This window comes from Aedes aegypti, chromosome 1 (assembly GCF_002204515.2).
Source record: "Aedes aegypti strain LVP_AGWG chromosome 1, AaegL5.0 Primary Assembly, whole genome shotgun sequence".
In the NCBI taxonomy this organism is placed as follows: Eukaryota; Metazoa; Arthropoda; class Insecta; order Diptera; family Culicidae; genus Aedes; species Aedes aegypti.
Window position 1 is genome coordinate 53,783,849 of NC_035107.1, and position 18,238 is coordinate 53,802,086.

The 18,238-nt window shown below is 39.0% G+C and overlaps 1 protein-coding gene across 2 annotated transcripts in view; it reads left to right on the forward strand.

Annotated features, from left to right (window-relative positions):
• The window catches only part of LOC5570655 (homeobox protein B-H1), a 200,655-nt gene that overhangs the window by 70,229 nt on the left and 112,188 nt on the right, over positions 1 to 18,238 (forward strand). The window contains exon 1 of one of the 2 annotated variants that reach the window (XM_021851293.1): positions 11,829 to 13,053. The exons of the other annotated variant lie outside the window; for it this stretch is intronic. Within the exon in view, the coding sequence (XP_021706985.1) occupies positions 12,633 to 13,053 (421 nt within the window). The 5' untranslated portion in view covers positions 11,829 to 12,632. Of the gene's footprint in view, positions 1 to 11,828; positions 13,054 to 18,238 lie in introns of those variants that run through there. 2 annotated transcript variants of the gene reach the window in all.

Genomic DNA, 18,238 nt, shown 5'->3' on the forward strand with positions numbered 1-18,238 from the left:
TATCTTACTCTGTTTTTTCTCAGCTTTCTGATAGTGACCACAAAATTCTAAACGAGCGGTGCGCTAATAGTGAAAAAATGGGTTTTCTTACAAAATTCAAGATGGCGGCCAAATTCAAAATAACCGCTAAATTTGTTTAGTCTTAAATTAAAGCTATATCGTTCCTCTTTACAATGCCACTAAGTTTGCTATGTGTTCCAAAGGAAATATGAGACATATCACGTGAACAAATACCTAAGATTTATCAAAAAAAAAAAGTTTTTGTTTTGCAAACTGTTTAACTAGCTGGCGTACGAGGGGTCTACCAATTTGAGAAAACCCAAAGGACCACCCTTAAGTTTTAGCATATGGGTGCCGATGGCGGCCTGGTTTCAGCGAGAATTGCTCATATGTAATTGTTAATTTTTAAGAGCTATACGAAGCTCATTGGAAGCTGAGAGAGAGAGGAGACAGCACACTGACAGTTGGCATGTTTTCTTGCCTTTTTTTTGACTATTTTCTTTAATTCTTCGGTTGTGCACAACGGTCAGATGAACTATTAATATAAACAAATCTATAGCAGTTTGCCAACACTCAACTATATTAAGGTATTCAACTTTTTGAAATGTGAAATCATCGATGAACACCTTGATTTTTCAATTACGGTTACTTGGATTTTGACGGTTTTTCACGTTCTGCCCTCCGAATGTACGGTTTTCCAGTGACAGTTGGTGACAGGTTCCCTTGACTTTTGGGAGCTTTCAATCAAAGCCAGCTGTCTCCTCTCTCTCAGATTGGAAGCAAAAAATACAATATGTGGTATACCCCAGCGTATATTGGCCTACTCTTTATCAAACGAATGATCACCACAACGGCCTACTTCTCCCAACAACAATAAATGTACCGATAAGTGTAGTCCTTCTTCGGGGTGCTGAAAAGTAGTACTTTTCAATTCTTTTTGAGAGTTGGAAATTAATATCTGAGTGCCTCCATGAAAAAAATGAGTGCACATGTGACAATAATTAAATATATTCCGCGATAGATTCTTTATAATTTATTGACATGAAAAGTAAATTTAACTATACTATTATTTGAATATTGATAGTTAATTCTTCGTTGATATCAAACGTCTCAGGAATCCCAGAAATCTAATTTCCCGGATTTTAGTTTACGTAGACCCAGTAGTCACAGACAAACAGACGTAATACTTAGTACATTTTTTGAATCCATCACCCAGCTTACACCATCATCATCTGGTGAGTAGGGTAACCAATATATTTTGGACCCCTATATATTTTGGACCCCCTGGGCCATTTTCCTGCCAATTTCCCAGTTTAAATCGAAAGACCAACTCAATTCGCATGCCCTTTGGAAAGATAGCACTATTCCGCACTTGCATCAACTGTTTGTACATAGAAAACGTGTTTATTTTATCTGTAATTAATTTAATTAATCGGTTCATACATGCAACCGTTACAACACGTTTCACACAGAAATTGAAGCTGTCAGAAATTTTTCAAATGTAAACAAAAACTTTTTTCAAATTTCAGAACTAAATGCGTAGAATATCTTCGGTTTTCCATTGTCAATCGATTGATTAGACTATGGGCAAGCAAATTATACAAACAGTGTCGTGGACTTTGTCGCCAAACGATAAAAAATGCCGGGGTCCAAAATATATACTTTGAGGGTCCAAAATGTATTGGTGTGTCCAAAATAATGAAAAACAGTGCTTCACAATTCAATTATTTTCGACGTTTTTTGGATCCTGCATGACCGTTTGGGCATTTTTATCTCGTAGAGGAAGTTTTTTCCTTCATGTTGGCATGTTCTTTGACTTGGTAACGCTGTGCAATTAATTAATTGGGACAAAACACTAAAATCACTTCCTTAGGGGGTCCAAAATACGACCGTTACCCTATGTTGCACGAAATGCTATTTTGTGCAACAAGACCTGTTGATGGCGATAGTGTGAAACGTCAAACATGAAGAAAAATGATGTGCGCGCCTAAAATTGTGAAGTTTGACACATAGCAAATATGAAATGTTCATTAAATGTGTGGTCGATGGAAATTTTGTAAGTGTTACTCCTGTTTGTCTGTGCAGTAGTTGTCAACTGTTTTCTTGCGTGTTTCTTCATATGATTTTTCAAATTTGATAAATCCTTGAAAATTTTGCTTCTTTGATTGCACAACCTGACTGAAAGTTAAAACCCTTCTTCTTGTTGAATCGAAATGTAAGTTGTAGAACGCTAGTGGCGCTGTTATCACAAAACAGAATTATTTTAATAATACTTACTATTGAAGATTTTGATTGTTTGTTTAGTGTCATGTTGTAGAGAAAGTTTTATTGTGGTAGAAAAAATTGATTTGACGCTTATAGACCCAGTACTCAAGCTGTCAGAGCGTGGCAAACTAGATGTTGGTCACACGAACAGTCGCGACATTAGCATTCTACGACTAATGCTTCTACTTCTTGTTGTGAATGAATAATTTTGTTTTTAATTAATAACACGAAAGAGCATATTCTTCCAACCACTTTGGCAAATTCCCTCGCTCAAAGAACAGCTAATTCATAAACTGCATTAGAGTTAAAAATACGTCGAACTTTGAACATCAACAATTAAGATTATGTTTGACGTTTTCTTCGCCGACAAAAATAATGCTGGGATTTTGCTTTCTAACACTGGAGTTGTTCCTATCTGTCTGACATTTCGGAAGGTGCACGGAAAACATAATACACCTAAAATCTGAATTGAAATCAAGTGGTGTGTCATAAACTTAGAAAACAAAAGACTTTTTTTAACCAATACAAAACCGTCGAAAATTGAGTAAACATGTATTTCTGACATATGCTCGAATGTTTGGTACAAAAATTGAGATATAGCTTCAGGACACTATTGTTAGGACAGGCATATGTAATCAATTTTTGAAAGTCCAGCAATGTCCTTTTTATTAAACTTATTTTTTGCGTGCGAATTTGAAATCTGTTAACCCATTAACGCCCAGTGATCTATTCTGAGATCAGTTACGTTTATGAATACAGATGATTTTATGGACAATTGGTAGGATGGTATTTTCGGTAAAGTTGTGAAACAGCTCAACTAGGTTGCGCTGTAAGTATAAAATATTTCAATTTTTTGAACTGTTTTGTCAGCAGCTATTGTCGGCATCACCACGCTTGTCTTATGTTATAATAAGCATGGTTTCCAAATCAGAGATTCCAGATCCCAGATTTCTAGTGTTATATTCTCGTATTTCTTGAGATTCTGGTTTGAATTGTAGTGTTCCAGTGTAAAGCCTGGTATTCTAGTACGTGTCCTGGCATTTCAACTTGGAGTCCAGTTTGAATGCGGAGATTCCAGTGTAGATCTTTATATTCCAATATGGATAATGATAATCAAGTGTGGATCCTAGGATTTCAGTATAGCTCCTATGAATCCAGTGTGAATTCTGGGATTCACAAGTGGATCCTGGGATTCTAGTAAAAATTCTGGGATCCTTGAATTCCATTGGTGATCGTTGGGTTTCAGTATGGATCGTGGGAATCCAGTGTGGATGCTAGTTTTCCAGTAAGGATTCTAACATTCCAGTGGGAATGGTCAAATGGGAATCCTAGGATTCCTGTGAGAATCTGGGGCTTTTAGTAGCAATACTGTGGGATTCCTATGAGAGCAATGTTGAAATACTGTGCAAATGTGGTGTAAATACCACTGACTAAACTGACGTGGTGGCTAGAGCATTTTGCTTCATGAATAATAGCCAAATATTTGAATGAAAATACGTTGGAACACTAACTCCACCTGGTGGTTTTTGTAAAGAAACACTTTGACGGACAAATCTTTAGCACTCCGAGGAAAAACTACACATGTTCGGGTAAAATTACGAGGAATATATTTAATCATATTTGGGAAATAGAGAATACAAAAATCTAAGCTTTCCTTTACGAAATAAAATTTTCTTGACTCAAATATATTGCTTTAGAATCAGACTCACATGATTGTCGATAGTTTTGACAAAACTAAAATGCATCATGCGAAATTGATTTCTCGATTACTTTTTCAAATCGACGTAAGTAACTTCCATACGGTTTTGAGAAAATTAATTCAGAAGAATCACAACCTGTATTCTAAAACTGTTTTAAAATGAATCACCTTTTTGACATTTTTTCGCCGTGTACATTGCTTAAATTTTGCATACAATAAGCTCGCATTCAAAAACTAGGGAGATCCTGTTATTTCCCACAAAAATTTTATTACAAAATGATAAGCCGATTTATTCAGTTACTTTCGACGTTTTTCTACCAGTGTAAAATCGGCTCAAGTAATGTTTTGTTTCGATTCGTGGTTAAGTCACTTTGTCTCTCCATACAGCGGAGCGGCGAAAGTAGTGGTTAGGTAGCAAAAGTTGAAAATCTTACTTTCGTCGTTTTGTAAATCCGGAAAGTAAACGTTCTAAAAGTGAAAAATCGAGTTGGTTTAGTGCAAAATGTGTAGAATTTCGTCTGCGAAACACGTAGAATCGATAAAGCAAGTTTATATACTTTTTTGACTTGAGTCTGTTTGAATAAGTTTTCGAGATTTAGTTTATTTTAGATTTAGTATTTTACTCATACCTTACTAGTTTGAAACCAGTGTGTTTGGTTTGACTGATGAAGATGCTCGTTGTATAAATGTCACCTTCGTACTATTGACGTTGCATCAGTTTGACATTTGCGACCACTCATCATTTGAATTGACCGTTGCATATTTTCGGTTACCGTCTGCAATCGAGAGTCACGTCAGTTTAGTCAGTGTAAATACTGCGGACATAGGCAAATAGTTTGAAAATTCATTCGGAATCTTGCGGAAATGCTGGGACTCTTGTGAATGTTCTGTGGAAATCCTGAGAGGATCCAGTGTGAGTTTAGGGAATCATGTGAGAGTATGGATAACAGTTAGTCTTCCTGAAAGAATCCGGTGGAAATATTTTGAGAATCATGTTAGAACCCCATAAGAGTCATGTTCATAGGTGTTTGGTTATTTGGCCGAACGCCATTTAGTCAAATGCAATTTGGCCGAATGGGTCGTTTGGCACAACGCCGTTTGGCCGAATTATGAACCAAAAATATTGCTGTGTGCGTTTGAAATGCAAATATCAAATGCGGGAGCACCAAACGCGGTAAGATTTTTCACAAGTGATGCGATGTCAAAGATAGGTTTTTCTTGCTAGGACGGCGGTGATTTATATAATCGTTGCTAGGTTTCCTTTGATTGTTTTGTGTTACCGCATTCGAAGGACGTTTAGTCGAGATTTGCATCTCAAATGCAAACAGCAATATATGCTTCAACACTGATGAGTAGTATTCATAAGTGCGCTCCAATAACTGATCAACTAATTAGGCGGCATCCACAAATTATGTAACGCTCTAGGGGGAGGGGGGATTAGGCTCAAGCGTTAAGGCTCATACAAAAATTTAAAAATTTTCATACAAAAAGCGTTACGTAGGGGGGGAGGGGTCAAAAATTTCCAGTTTTAACGTTACGTAATAAATGGACGCCGCCTTATTTGTTGATTTTATGATGTAGTCGAGCGTCATGTTTGCGCTATATTAGTGCTAATTAAAACCACAGACAAACAGACGTCACACTCTCATCATTGTCCATCGACCACCCTTTTAACGGTCGATTCAAAAATATGGTAGGTGGCCAATCCACCACCCGCAGCGCTCACATCGTTTTTGTTCGCGTTTGACGTTTACACACTACCGCCTTCTGTTGGTCCGTCGGCCAAACACACTAATTTTAGCATTGGGCGTACATGTCCTCGTGACTATGATTTTGATCGAGATTTGTTCTAAGTGTTACGTCTGTTTGTCTGTGTTAAAACGATCTGTTAATTCAGTACGAAGTTGTGAACTCGCGTGAAGGCTCTAAGCTGATGGTTAGTTCGTTTCTGGGTTAGAGCGATTTTCATCAGAAATTTTTCCTTCTCTAAACGTAGGCTATTCTTTCGATTTTTACTGGTTCCATAACTATTGGCAATAACTAAGCTTACATAATAATTGGGAAATTTACCTTCTTTAAATCTTCGGTAGTTCTCTGTAGTTATGCTGATATAATAATTATTTGAATTACACTGGCTTGATTTTTTATAAGAGATTTTTTCTTCTTTTGATCATAGGCTGTTTATTCATACTTTATGGGCGGTACGCTGATCATAAGTACTGTGCAAAAGGATAGGACAAGGAACGGTCAAGGAATGATTCCTATTAGAGATGGGTGACTCACTCACGAATCATTCAAAAGAGTCGGCTCTCGAAAATGAGTGAACGAATTATGGTTCTTTTGAAAAGAGTCACGATTCATATTTATCGACAATTTTGGAAGAGGACTTTAAAATTTACTAGGAATAATGTTTTCAATTTCAACTTATCGTAGCCAAACAATTCGGACATGTTTGAAAATTTAAAGTACTTCTACTAAAAATGTTCTCATTCAAAAATTGTTATATTTTTCATTTATTATGTGAAATACATGATTCATTTTTGATTTTATGAAATGAGTCAGCGAATCGATCAAAAGAGTCGATTCACTTTTGTGAGTGTGTCACCTACGATTCACTCCCAGAATTTAACGATTTTGCCCATCTCTAATTCCTATACCAAAATAACTTGAGCTGTACGCTGCTGAGAAGTAGAGCTGATTTCATAACGTCGGTAACGCCTGCTGTACAAATCAAATGGAGCTGTCACTTTTCCGTACGGAAAAATGTGCCGCTTAATTATTCCGCAAGTAAAAGTGACACTTCGCTCATACTGGATTGGCTGTCAAAATTACTTTGGTAAAAAGAGAAATTTTACTTGAGCGCCTTACGTTTCAGGTGCATACTACGCATTAATATTTTCCACAGTTTATTGGAATTAAGGTTTATAACAAAGACCTCCATGTCCCTTGCAGTTGCTCAAAATTTTATGGCTCATAAGGTAATCTAGAATGCCGTGAAAAGTGTACTGCGATCTGTCAAACTTGGGTACCTTTTGCACTGCAGTACTAGAAGTGGTACCCGATTTCAGCCCGAGTGCGACGGACCTGTTTATAATGCGCTCATAAAGAGTCTTGTTGAAGACATATTTTTAGCACAGGGGTTAACTTAGGTGAAATGTCATATTCCTCCAAGATTAACTCAGCACCGTTGTTTGCGCATATCCGTAAACGACTTGGTGAACACTTATGTCAAACCGGCTTGCCGTTTTTCGTTGTGAAAAGAAGAAGACAAAATTCGTGGTTGCTAAATATATGAATTGATTTACTAAGACGAATAATTCGTAAACCGTTTTGGTTACTGTCAAAAGTTGACAACAAACGTAATGCGAAAATCTCTGCTGGCAGCTATTACCGCTAGCAGAGTTTAGGATGTTCTTCTTTCAGCATTGACTGTTTCTTGAACTAATACTTAAGAGCTGTATTTCAATGATGGTTAAAAATAAACTGTTATTTAAAATTCAGCTTTGTAATTAATTACAAATGCATGTTAACTGTAGTTGACTAATGTTCACAATTTCGACCGAACGGTATTCGGCCAACTGGCATTTTGCCAAATGACCCGGAACCTGTTCATATGAGAATTCTCTGAGAACTTTATGCGTTTATTTCGACAAAATATTACTATATTCGTGAAAATGTTATTAGTTTGTATCCCGGAACTATTTGATACAAACGATCCTGGAATAAAATGAAAAAGAATAATAGAGTCTTTGGGCAATTTCTCATCGTAATAGGCTGTTTTTAATCACGCCAATCTGTCATGAAACGGCCTACTTTTCTGCACTGAAGTATGCAGTGCAGAAAAAAATATTACGCAACTGAAACCAGTGCTGTAATGATTCATAATGCAACGCTTTCTCATAACGCTACACAACAATTAATAACACGAAAGAGCATGTTCTTGCAACTACTTTGACACACTTTTTCGCTCAAAGAACAGCTACTTTAGAAGCACTGGAGTTGTTCCTATCTGACATTTCGGAAGGTGCACGGAAAACATGATTCACCCAAAATCTGAATGGAAATCTGAATCTAGGGATGTGTCTGGAATTGTGTCGTGCGAATTTGAAAACCCATTAACAAAAAGCAGTTTCTCCTGGAATTCCTCCGAGAGTATATTGTGAAAATTGTCCGGAAGCCCCCTTGGGATAGCTCCGTAAATTATGCTTGGAGCTCCGCAAGGAGTCTCTCCGGAAGTTTCTCCAGAATTTTCGGACATTCCACCAGAAGTTCTTGTAGGAGTTTGTCTGGACGTTGCACTACAAGTTCTTCTGGGAGTTCCAACATGAGTTTATCTGTAAGTTACTTTAGAATTTCCTCCGGAATTTCCTTTTGCAATTCTTCCTATAGGAGCTCCTTCGAAAGTTCCTATGCGTTCGCAAGCTATTGCAGGAGTTCCTCTAGACATTCCTGTAGTATTTCATCTGAAAAATCCCCTTGGAATTCTTCTAGAAACTACTTCATATGGTCAGGTAAAAGTTTTTTCCGAAAGCTCCTCGGATTTCTTTCAGACGTTCCTCTGGGTGACCTTGTGGATGTTCTTCTAAGATTTCATCTAAAAGTTCATATGGACGTCGCTGTAGGATTTAACCCGAAACTTTCTCCGGCAACGTCTCCAGAAGTTTCTCAAAGATTCCTCCTGAAAGTTCTTATAGAAGTTTTTCCTGAAAGGAGTTCTTCCGGTAGCTCCTGTGGGAGTTCCTCCGGAAGCTCCTGAGGAAGTTCCTCCGGAAGCTCCTGAGGGAGTTCCTCCGGAAGCTCCTGAGGGAGTTCCTCCGGAAGCTCCTGAGGGAGTTCCTCCGGAAGCTCCTGAGGGAGTTCCTCCGGAAGCTCCTGAGGGAGTTCCTCCGGAAGCTCCTGAGGGAGTTCCTCCGGAAGCTCCTGAGGGAGTTCCTCCGGAAGCTCCTGAGGGAGTTCCTCCGGAAGCTCCTGTAAAAGTTCCTCCGGAAGCTTCTCAGGGAGTTCCTCCGGAAGCTCCTAAGGGATTTCCTCCAGAAGCTCCTAAGAGAGTTCCTCCGGGAGCTCCTGAGGGAGTTCCTAAAAGAGTTCCTCCAGAAGTTTCTGTAAGAGTTCTCCGGAAGTTTCTGAAAGTGTTCCTCCGAAAGTTCTTGCAGGAGTTCTTCCGGATACTCCTGTAAAAGTTTCATCGGAAGTTCTTGTGGAAGTTTCTTCAAGCGATCTTTCGGAAGTTCTCCTTGGATTTCATCTAGAGAACTCCTCTGGAAGTTGCTGTAAAGTTTATCGCGAAACTTCTTCTGGAATCTTCCAGAAATTCTTGTATATCATGGGTCACCCACTATTATGGGTCATTTCCATTTGAATTGCTTGTAGAATAGAGTGACTAATAATCGTGACAAGGTGACCCATAATAGTGTGGGCAGTGGAGGAGTTCTTCCAGCAAACCTTTTAGAAGTTCTTCCGGAACTTTCTCCAGGATTTCACCTGGAAGTTCCTCTTAAATTTCTTCTAGGTATTTCTCCGGAAGACTTTCTAGAAGTACCTTCGGAAGTTTCCGTGGGAGTTCATATGGAAGTTCCTCTGAAAATACCTCTAGAAGTTCCTTTGTAAAATCGAATGGTTTTTGAAACGAAATACTCCGCAAGTTGCCCAGAAATTCCTCCGGAAGTTCACCAAGGAGTTGCTCAGGAAATTTCTTCCCTATGAGATACTCTGGAAGTTTCGTTAGGAGTTATTCCAGGAAGACCCGCTTGGAGTTCCTTCATAAGTTCATTACGGAAGTTTTGCTAGGAGTTCTTTCAGAAATTTCTCCACTTTTGAAGTTCCTACAGAAGTTTCTTCACTCATGGAGCTCCACTAGAAGTTCCTCCCCAAGCTTTTTAAGATTTCTTCGCAAGACCTTCTAGAAGTTTCTCCACAAGTTTTTCCAGGAGTTACTCCGGAAATTCCATTGAGAGTTCCTCCAGAAATTTCATTAAGAGTTCCTCCAGAAATTCCACAAAGTGTTCTTCCAGAAGTTTCCCAAAGACCTTTTCAGATATTCCTCCAAGATTTTCACCGAAAATTCCACTAGGAGTTCTTTCCAAAGTTTCTCTGGAATCCCTTCTAAGAGATCCTCTAGAAGCTTTTGTAGAAGTTTCCCTAAAAGTTTCTCCGGACGTTGCACAAAGAGTGCCTCCGGTAGGTATTCCGGATTTTTTTTCTTAGAGTTCTTCTGAAAGTTCCTCTAGCAAGTTAATAATTAGTTCTAAATGGAAACAAAGCTTTATTTCGTTATAAACCTAGTAAAGTGCTCCACTCACAGCATCCATTTGCTTAGTTATGGACAGTTTTCCCAAGGAAAAACTTGAAACGGAACAACAAAAGAACAGCAAAAGTTTTATAACTAATAATAGACTCCAATTCAATTTGTTATTTAAAGTACATATAATTATTAAAGTTTTTATGTTTTAAAATTATATACGGACATATTTACTAAGTGAAATCGGCTCCATAATGCTCTATAGCATTTGAGCCTGCAAATGAACAATCGATTATGGTTATCTTTAATAAGAATAAACTATTTTGTGTATTTGAAAACCATCAGAGACGATTTTCGGTCTTTAAGTGCAATGTTGAAATGCTAAAAATCAACGATTTTGACGGATCCACCTTCGAAAAGGCGTAACTTTAAATTTTGTCAAATGAGGTTTTTTTAAAAAAAGGGTCATGAGGTGTAAATAAATTGGCGTTCAAACATTTGAAGTCTAATATTTTTCCATAATCACGAATAATGAAGCACCGTAACGATGTTTTTTTTCGTACGAACGAGGTTATGTTACGCAAAAGTTTAAAAGCATGTCGTCTAGTCTTTTTTTCGGCAACGGAAAAACTTCTAAGCTCGTCTATTCCCTCGCTCGCATCGGAGCTACATAAAAATAACGAATGAAGGGAGCCACCACGATTGCGACGAGGAGAGTTGGGCGGACGGTGGGAGGGAGTTAATAGCGCAAATTGAGGGAAAACTCGATGGCTTAGGAAAAAGAATAAGGATATTTAAGCGTGCAAAGAGCTTCGTGGTCTCGTTCGTATACTCACTCCCATCCCATCCCATGTATCCCTGGGGCCATTAAATTCCGCTTGTTTTGTGGGCGAAACGTGGTGGAGGAGCAGGAGGAGGCGAAGAAGCAGCAATAGATCTCTCACTCATACTCTTCCGGCAGTGTGATGTGAGTCGTTTTACTTCTTTTTTCTTGTTCCTGGCATCCTGCACAGGGGGATGAAGGAAACTGCTCGCACGGAACAAGGGTACAAACGGCGAGTAAATATGCGTTAAGTGGCTCTAAGCATCAAGTTTCGTATGGTAAATTGCGGGAGATTAGAGCCAGTGTTGGTGTTGGTTCTGCAAGCTCCGCCTCTTTTCGCGTTTCTTTCGTTCGCTCGCTCTCTAACGTTCGCTGCGAGCGAAGTTTCTAATCACCGCTTTGTGTGTTTGCTTTTCTCGGCCTGCTGCCGTCGGTGGTTGGATTGGCTTCGGCCGGGGAGGCGTGGCCTATTTGAATGGTGGACGCTCTCTCCGAGTGAATGCGAAGAAAGAGGGCAAAGCAAGCCGAACCAAAACTGCGTGGATGTGTGCGTGTGATTGCTTTGTCGGGCTTATTTATCGGCGTTTCATTCTTGTTCTCCGCAAACGGCAGCACCATTTTTGGCCTGTGCAACACTGGCGCAAGAGAGCCGTCTCTCCTTCTCTCGAATCGCACTTCGGGAGTGTGAGTGTTGCATGTGTTGCGTCCCTCCCTTGTGTACGGGCACGCTTCTTCGCTAGGTTGCGTGCTGCCGGATCCGGTTTCTCCGGTCCTGGGGTCTGGCTGTGTTGACGCTTGGAAAATGCTTGCTTTTTAGTGTACGTTTAACGCTGATCGATAGAACATGTGCGTTTTTGTCCTGAACGTCGTCGGCGGCGGCAAGTTTTAGCAGTTTACCTAATCTAACCCTAAACGCTCTTTGATCCATCTCGCTTGCTCGGATTCGGGTTCGACCTGTGCTCGTCGCCTGCTTCGATCCGTGAACATTCTACGTGTGGATGCGTACAGTGCGTGGAGCCGTCGCGATTGTTATCGTTGTTGTTGCTTTGGGTAGTCGCGTTTCGGAAGGGTTGATGTTGCAGCCAATGCGTTGTCAACGCTTGCTTTGTGTCAGCAACTGAGATCAAGTGAAGAATCACCGTCGCTGAGTGCTGAATGAGTGATTAAGCAAATGATGATTCTCAATTGATAGTGAATGAGCAACAGTGATCAGTGACACGTGAATTTGTCAAACGTTGGGAAAGTGTTGAAGATTGAAGATCACGATAAAAACGGAGATGCGACGGTGATAGTGACGGTTCATGGATTAACGTATAAAGAAGCATACATTCTCGTGATACGACAAAATTGTGATAGCAAGAAGTGACCGATTTGTGAAAACAAAATTTACGATCCAGTGAGTGAAACCATCTGACAGAGAGAAAAATCAATACAGTGACAGTGACCGTCGTGGCCAGCAGTCAGTGAAAGCCCCAGTACCTATTTTTTCGGGACCACGTTCGCAAAAAGCAGTCAAAATCGTGCTCCAGTGGCATATTCCGGGCGAAAGCCCATTCGAGCTCACCAAGATTAGTAGCCTATCGGATATCACCGGCGGAGGCGGCGGCATGACGGTACCGGTGCAGCGTAACTCGATGGCCGTGTTGCAGCCGCCACGGTCCCGGTTCATGATCAACGATATCCTGGCCGGAAGCCAACAGAGCCATCACCACCACCAGGGTCAGAATGGGAACGGAGGTTCCGGCGGTGGGGGCGTAGGAGGCGGTGCGGACAGTATCAACGGCAGCAGTAGCGAGGGCCGAACGCCCAGCCCGGGTCCGAGGGACCTGAGCATAGTGCCGGGGGGACACCATCTGGGGCATCATCCGGGAGCCGGCGGGTTGACGCCGGGAGCACAGCATCACCTAGGCCTGCATCATCATCATCACCATCACCACCATAATCATCACATGGTGGACGACGATGTCAAGAGCGAAAGCGACAGCGACGACAGCGGGCCCCTGGACAGCTCCAGCGTGTGCAGTAACGGTGAGTGGTCAATGGGGGAGGCGGGGGTTTGTTTATTTTGAATAAGTCGCTAATAAGTGTCAAAATAGTGAGGTATTGAGGTGTCGGCTTTGCGGAAAAGTTCGTGGCTGCGATGCAAGACTACATGTGTCGAACGGTCAACGTGCTATGAGTTCAACATGCGAACGTCTTATCGATCTAGCAGGGGGATCGAGGGGTCCCCACAAACAGTGTACTCTCCATAACTCGAAATTGAAGGGACTATCGAGTTTGGGAGGTATCGAGTTACAGAACACAAAACCAGTGCAACTGCGATCAAAAGGACCATCAATGTAGCCATGAAAACCAACTATAAGTATGGTTCTCTAACTCAATATCGACATACGGGATATCGAGTAAGGGAAAGTTGACTATATAATTGAACTTTTAGGAACAATTAGGAAGCGATGCAGTGAACATTTTGGAGTATGTATATTTAATAAATTAAAAAACTCATGGTGATTCCAACAATTCAAAAGTATTCAAAGCGATTCAAAATGATAGGCGAAATTTAAACAAAACAAACTCTAAGTTATATATTGAAACAAAATTTTCTTATTTTCATGGATGTAATTATGTTGCCGTCATGACAGTCTAATAATTTAGCATAATTCAAACGCCAATGAGAAGCATTATAATCGAATCAAAGCTCATATCTGACAGTATTTGGAACAAAAGTTACATTTATAGGAGTTTCAAGGCAGCGTTATAACGCGTTAATCGGACTTCTGGTAATAAGAACCTATAATAATTCTTGCCAAAAGTGTTATTAGAAAAGTTATCTTTTACTTTATTTCAAATTACCTATCAAATTAGGTTTCTGGGAAAAAGGCCCCCACGAGCTTGTGGCTCCAGGCCCTTATAAATTGAAATCGGGTCCTGCTAATGAAATTAATCAACTGCAACATCATATGGACGTGAATGAACCGTCAACTGTCGTTAAATCAGTGTTGTATACCAGGAGTTTTGAGTCTTTTTTGCTCGCGGAGCAATTTTTATAATCAAACTGTTGGGCGCAACACCTGTCCAATAGGGTTGACCGATAGATTTCATAACGCTGAATGGGTTGTTCAGCATGTTACAGCTCATACAAAATTTGGAGGATAATCACGCAAAAATCGAAAGGGAACGAAAGGGAAGGGGTGAGCGTCTTAAATGGTTATTTTTCAGCACTATGAAATTTGTACATGAATCCTTATTGCGACTCCGTTAGAAATCCAGAATTGTTAGTGGATCCGACAACTTTAACGAAAATTAGCTTGGAATTCAGTTGGTTTCAACATTTTAATTTGTATATTAAACTGTTTTATCATCAACCATAATATCTTGAAATGAAGAAATTTTAAATCTAAAGAACTTAACAATGCTCTGGTTAGAAAAATTGATGGATTTATCATATCAACGAGAAAACATTCGATCAGTTTCTCAGCGTGACTTGTTATCTTATGTTCTAGAGAATTCAAGATGTGGCTTGGTTCAATACGCATTTTTGAAAATAACTGATATGGTATTTTCTAATGAAAATCTCAAAAAGATTTTTAAGAACATCAGATTTTTTAAAGTGTCGCACCAAGTGCTCTAGAGAGTACGATCTGAAAACCGCTTTTGTAAACTATTAAGATGTTGATATCAGCATTCAATCAATAAGGCAGTTCATTTGGGCTCATTCTGTTCATATGTTTGATGGTCAATTGTCATGCGTTGCGTTGCTTAGTAATTGAGTATTGTAGATTGCATACTGAGAGCTTTCATGTTTTTGCTTTCTCAATCTTATTCCCATTGCTTATGGAGGACTATTTTGGAGTGAATAGTCATCCGATCAGAGTTCAGAGTTGAGAAGTCATGAAAACTTCCATTGCCGGCCACGCCCATCTTCTCCATTACTGGGATAGGAAAGGATTATGATGCTATGATATCTACTTAGCAAGGGACCAGCAACTCACCGACGCCCTCATAGATATCAAGGATCTGGGTAGGAGGTATTGCAAAGAATGGTTATTTGTACTCCATACCTATCCGATGGTCCGGATTTTCCTCCTAGTGTTATGGCTCTTATTATAGCCTAGGCTTAAGCGCCACTACTCGCTCTCTGGAACGATAAAGTGAAAAGAGAGATTGTTTTATAAAAAATTTTAATTCTTGTAATTGTAACTTGGACCCAAAGCTGCTTCAACCCAGGTGAAATGACCAGATTTTTTTTAGCAAAAAGAGAAGCACTAGGAAAACAGTCAAAATTTAGTTAAAATTAGTATTTCTGTAACTTTTGCTGTTTCTGACTGTATCTGACACTTCAAACAGGCACACATTTGTATGAAGTTGCACTCTTCCGCTGAACTTTGCCACAGCCAATCAGTTCTACAACAATAAAAAGCTCTATGTTTCAACAGTTTTGCCTAAAATTTTACAAGAAATTGGTCTTCGAAAGAGATGTCAAGCCAGTGATGTCACATATTTTTCGTTTAAATTATAACGCTTGTTATCCTGGGCGTTTAAAAACCATGAGAAATTTTAGGTGGAAAACTGAGTAATCTTAATATGCTAGTACTTCTTTACTTTTTCTATGAAAATAACAGTCAAAGTATGCATCGGCCCTCCAGCCTATATGTATCAATATCACAAACGAAGATGTCTATTGAGAGCATTTCTGAACCTTTCCATAGGCATTGAGTATTCACTGCATAACTGCATAACTACATTATCACGTCATAAGTATATTATACAAGTAAATCCAATGCAACGCAAATAAGTTCGTCAATATTTTGGAAGCTCAAATTAGCTTAAGTCACTCGCAAATTCAAATTTATAAAGGAGCTTTCGCAGTGGATATGAAATTATTTAATTAGACTTTGAAAACGCGGGTAGGGGCTCGAGTTGATCGACATCTATGGATTCTGCGGTGGAAACTTATTTCCTAATTTTCTCAAAATCGCAACATGCAAATTTCAGAAGGTTATAAACAAAATAATGTTAATCAAGTATCCAAAACAGGATTTGAAAATCTGAAAACATTAAAGTGCGTTAAAATTTGTAGCGGATTAGGGTCGTAAAACCCTATTCCAATTTTAGTACCAAATGCGTAAGTTTAGGCCAGAAATCCATGATAATAAATCTTCGAGCTGTTTAGTAGAATACCTATAAGTAGATGAAAAAACCGAATTTAGTACTATACCATTTAATTCCACTAGAGTTTGTATCCTTTGACAGATACGCGTATTTCGACCTCAACTGTAAGGCCGTCTTCAGTGTCGTGTACTAGACTCGAGTCTAGTACACGACATTTAATTCCACTAGAGTTTGTATCCTTTGACAGATACGCGTATTTCGACCTCAACTGTAAGGCCGTCTTCAGTGTCGTGTACTAGACTCGAGTCTAGTACACGACACTGAAGACGGCCTTACAGTTGAGGTCGAAATACGCGTATCTGTCAAAGGATACAAACTCTAGTGGAATTAAATGGTATAGTACTAAATTCAGAAATCCATGTTTACTCAAATTAAAGTGTTTTTCGTTTGTTTAAGTTCAAAATTACATTTTTCTGGTTTTTGATGTTTTGTCAGCCCTTGGTTTAAACTCAAATTTTGGGTGTATTTTGTTTTTAATGTCCCTCCCGAATCGTCAAATAGGAACAACCTTAGTTTTAGCACTTTTTAAAGTGCAACCCCAGTGGAAATTTGTCGGCAAAGTGAACGTCAAACATGATCAAAAGTGTCAAGTTTCAAATTTGAACCAATTTTATAAATTTAAGTGTAAATATGATGCTGAAGGTGGCTGGGTTCGATTCCCGGTCGGTCCAGGATCTTTTCGTAATGGAAATTTCCTTGACTTCCCTGGGCATAGAGTATAATCGTACCTACCACACGATATACGAATGCGAAAATGGCAACTTTGGCAAAGAAAGCGCTCAGTTAATAACTGTGGAAGTGCTAATAAGAAAACTAAGCTGAGAAGCTGGCTTTGTCCCAGCGAGGACGTAATGCCAAGAAGAAGAGGTGTACGTTGTTGCTATCCCGGCCGTGTTAGATCATAAATTAGAGTTTTCATCAAAAGTTCATAATTCATGAAAGCTTGTTGTTCTAAATCTTTTTATATTCAATGTTAAGTTTACCGCACGTGGTCCTATAAAACTAAAATAAAAGGAAAATACTTAATTGAGAGCAATAAAATTGAAATCGTAACATTTTTTTCAATATATCGTCGGTTTTGAATACAAACATGAATTTAAAAATAAGCAAATCAAATGTGCAAGAAATAACCAAATTATGAGCTTTGATAGTTGAATTTGTTCATAAGATTTGCATAAAAATATGCTGGTAGCACTGGTTGTTGTATTGTCAAAGTTATCGGGTTAAAACTACTGGGCAGTCTTAGTTGAGCTGTCACGTCCTGTCCAAGGTTGTAATAGGCTTGATAGATACCAGTAGCGAGCAAAACATACAAAAAGGGGGGGGGGTCATTTTTAAAGATATCCTCATACAAATATTGCATTGCATTATAGATAGCAAGTGCAATGCAGCGATAGATTTTTATAATGGTTTTGAAAATTTGTAATACGCTGATGGTTATTTTCCTGTTAACGTTCCGTCATCGTAATTATCGTCATCATCGAAACTAAAAAAGCAGTTTTTCTGTTCAAAAGTGAAAATTTGTCTATAAAAATGTGTTTCGGTTGAAGAACAGAATACAGTGAACACATGTTCCTGTAAATTTTATTGATTATGAGTGAAAAACCTGCTTCTGAAAATTGTTTAATCAATGATGGATCCTGTCCCTTCAAGTACGTAGTTATGATTTTCAAAAAGGTTAATTTGTATAAAATTATGAAAAATTTTCTAATGTGCAAACAGCATCGTTGACAAAGTGAGTACTAAACAATACACTGAAATTTAGCCTAGATGAAGGGTTAGAAATCTTGTTATAGCTAAAGTACCTATGACCTTTTCATCTTCTCTTCAAAAACATACAGACTCAGAATCTTTGTTTTTCGACCAGAAAACCGTTTACTCCCTAAAACCGTAAACCGTGATTTCTAAAGAAATTGCATACCTACAGGCATGTTACACGAATTTTCAAACTCTATTTTAGCAATTAAATGGTACAATTTATTAGTTGTAAAAGATTTGACATATTCTCCAGATTTAGGAGACCCTAATTCATTGTGTAAGATGA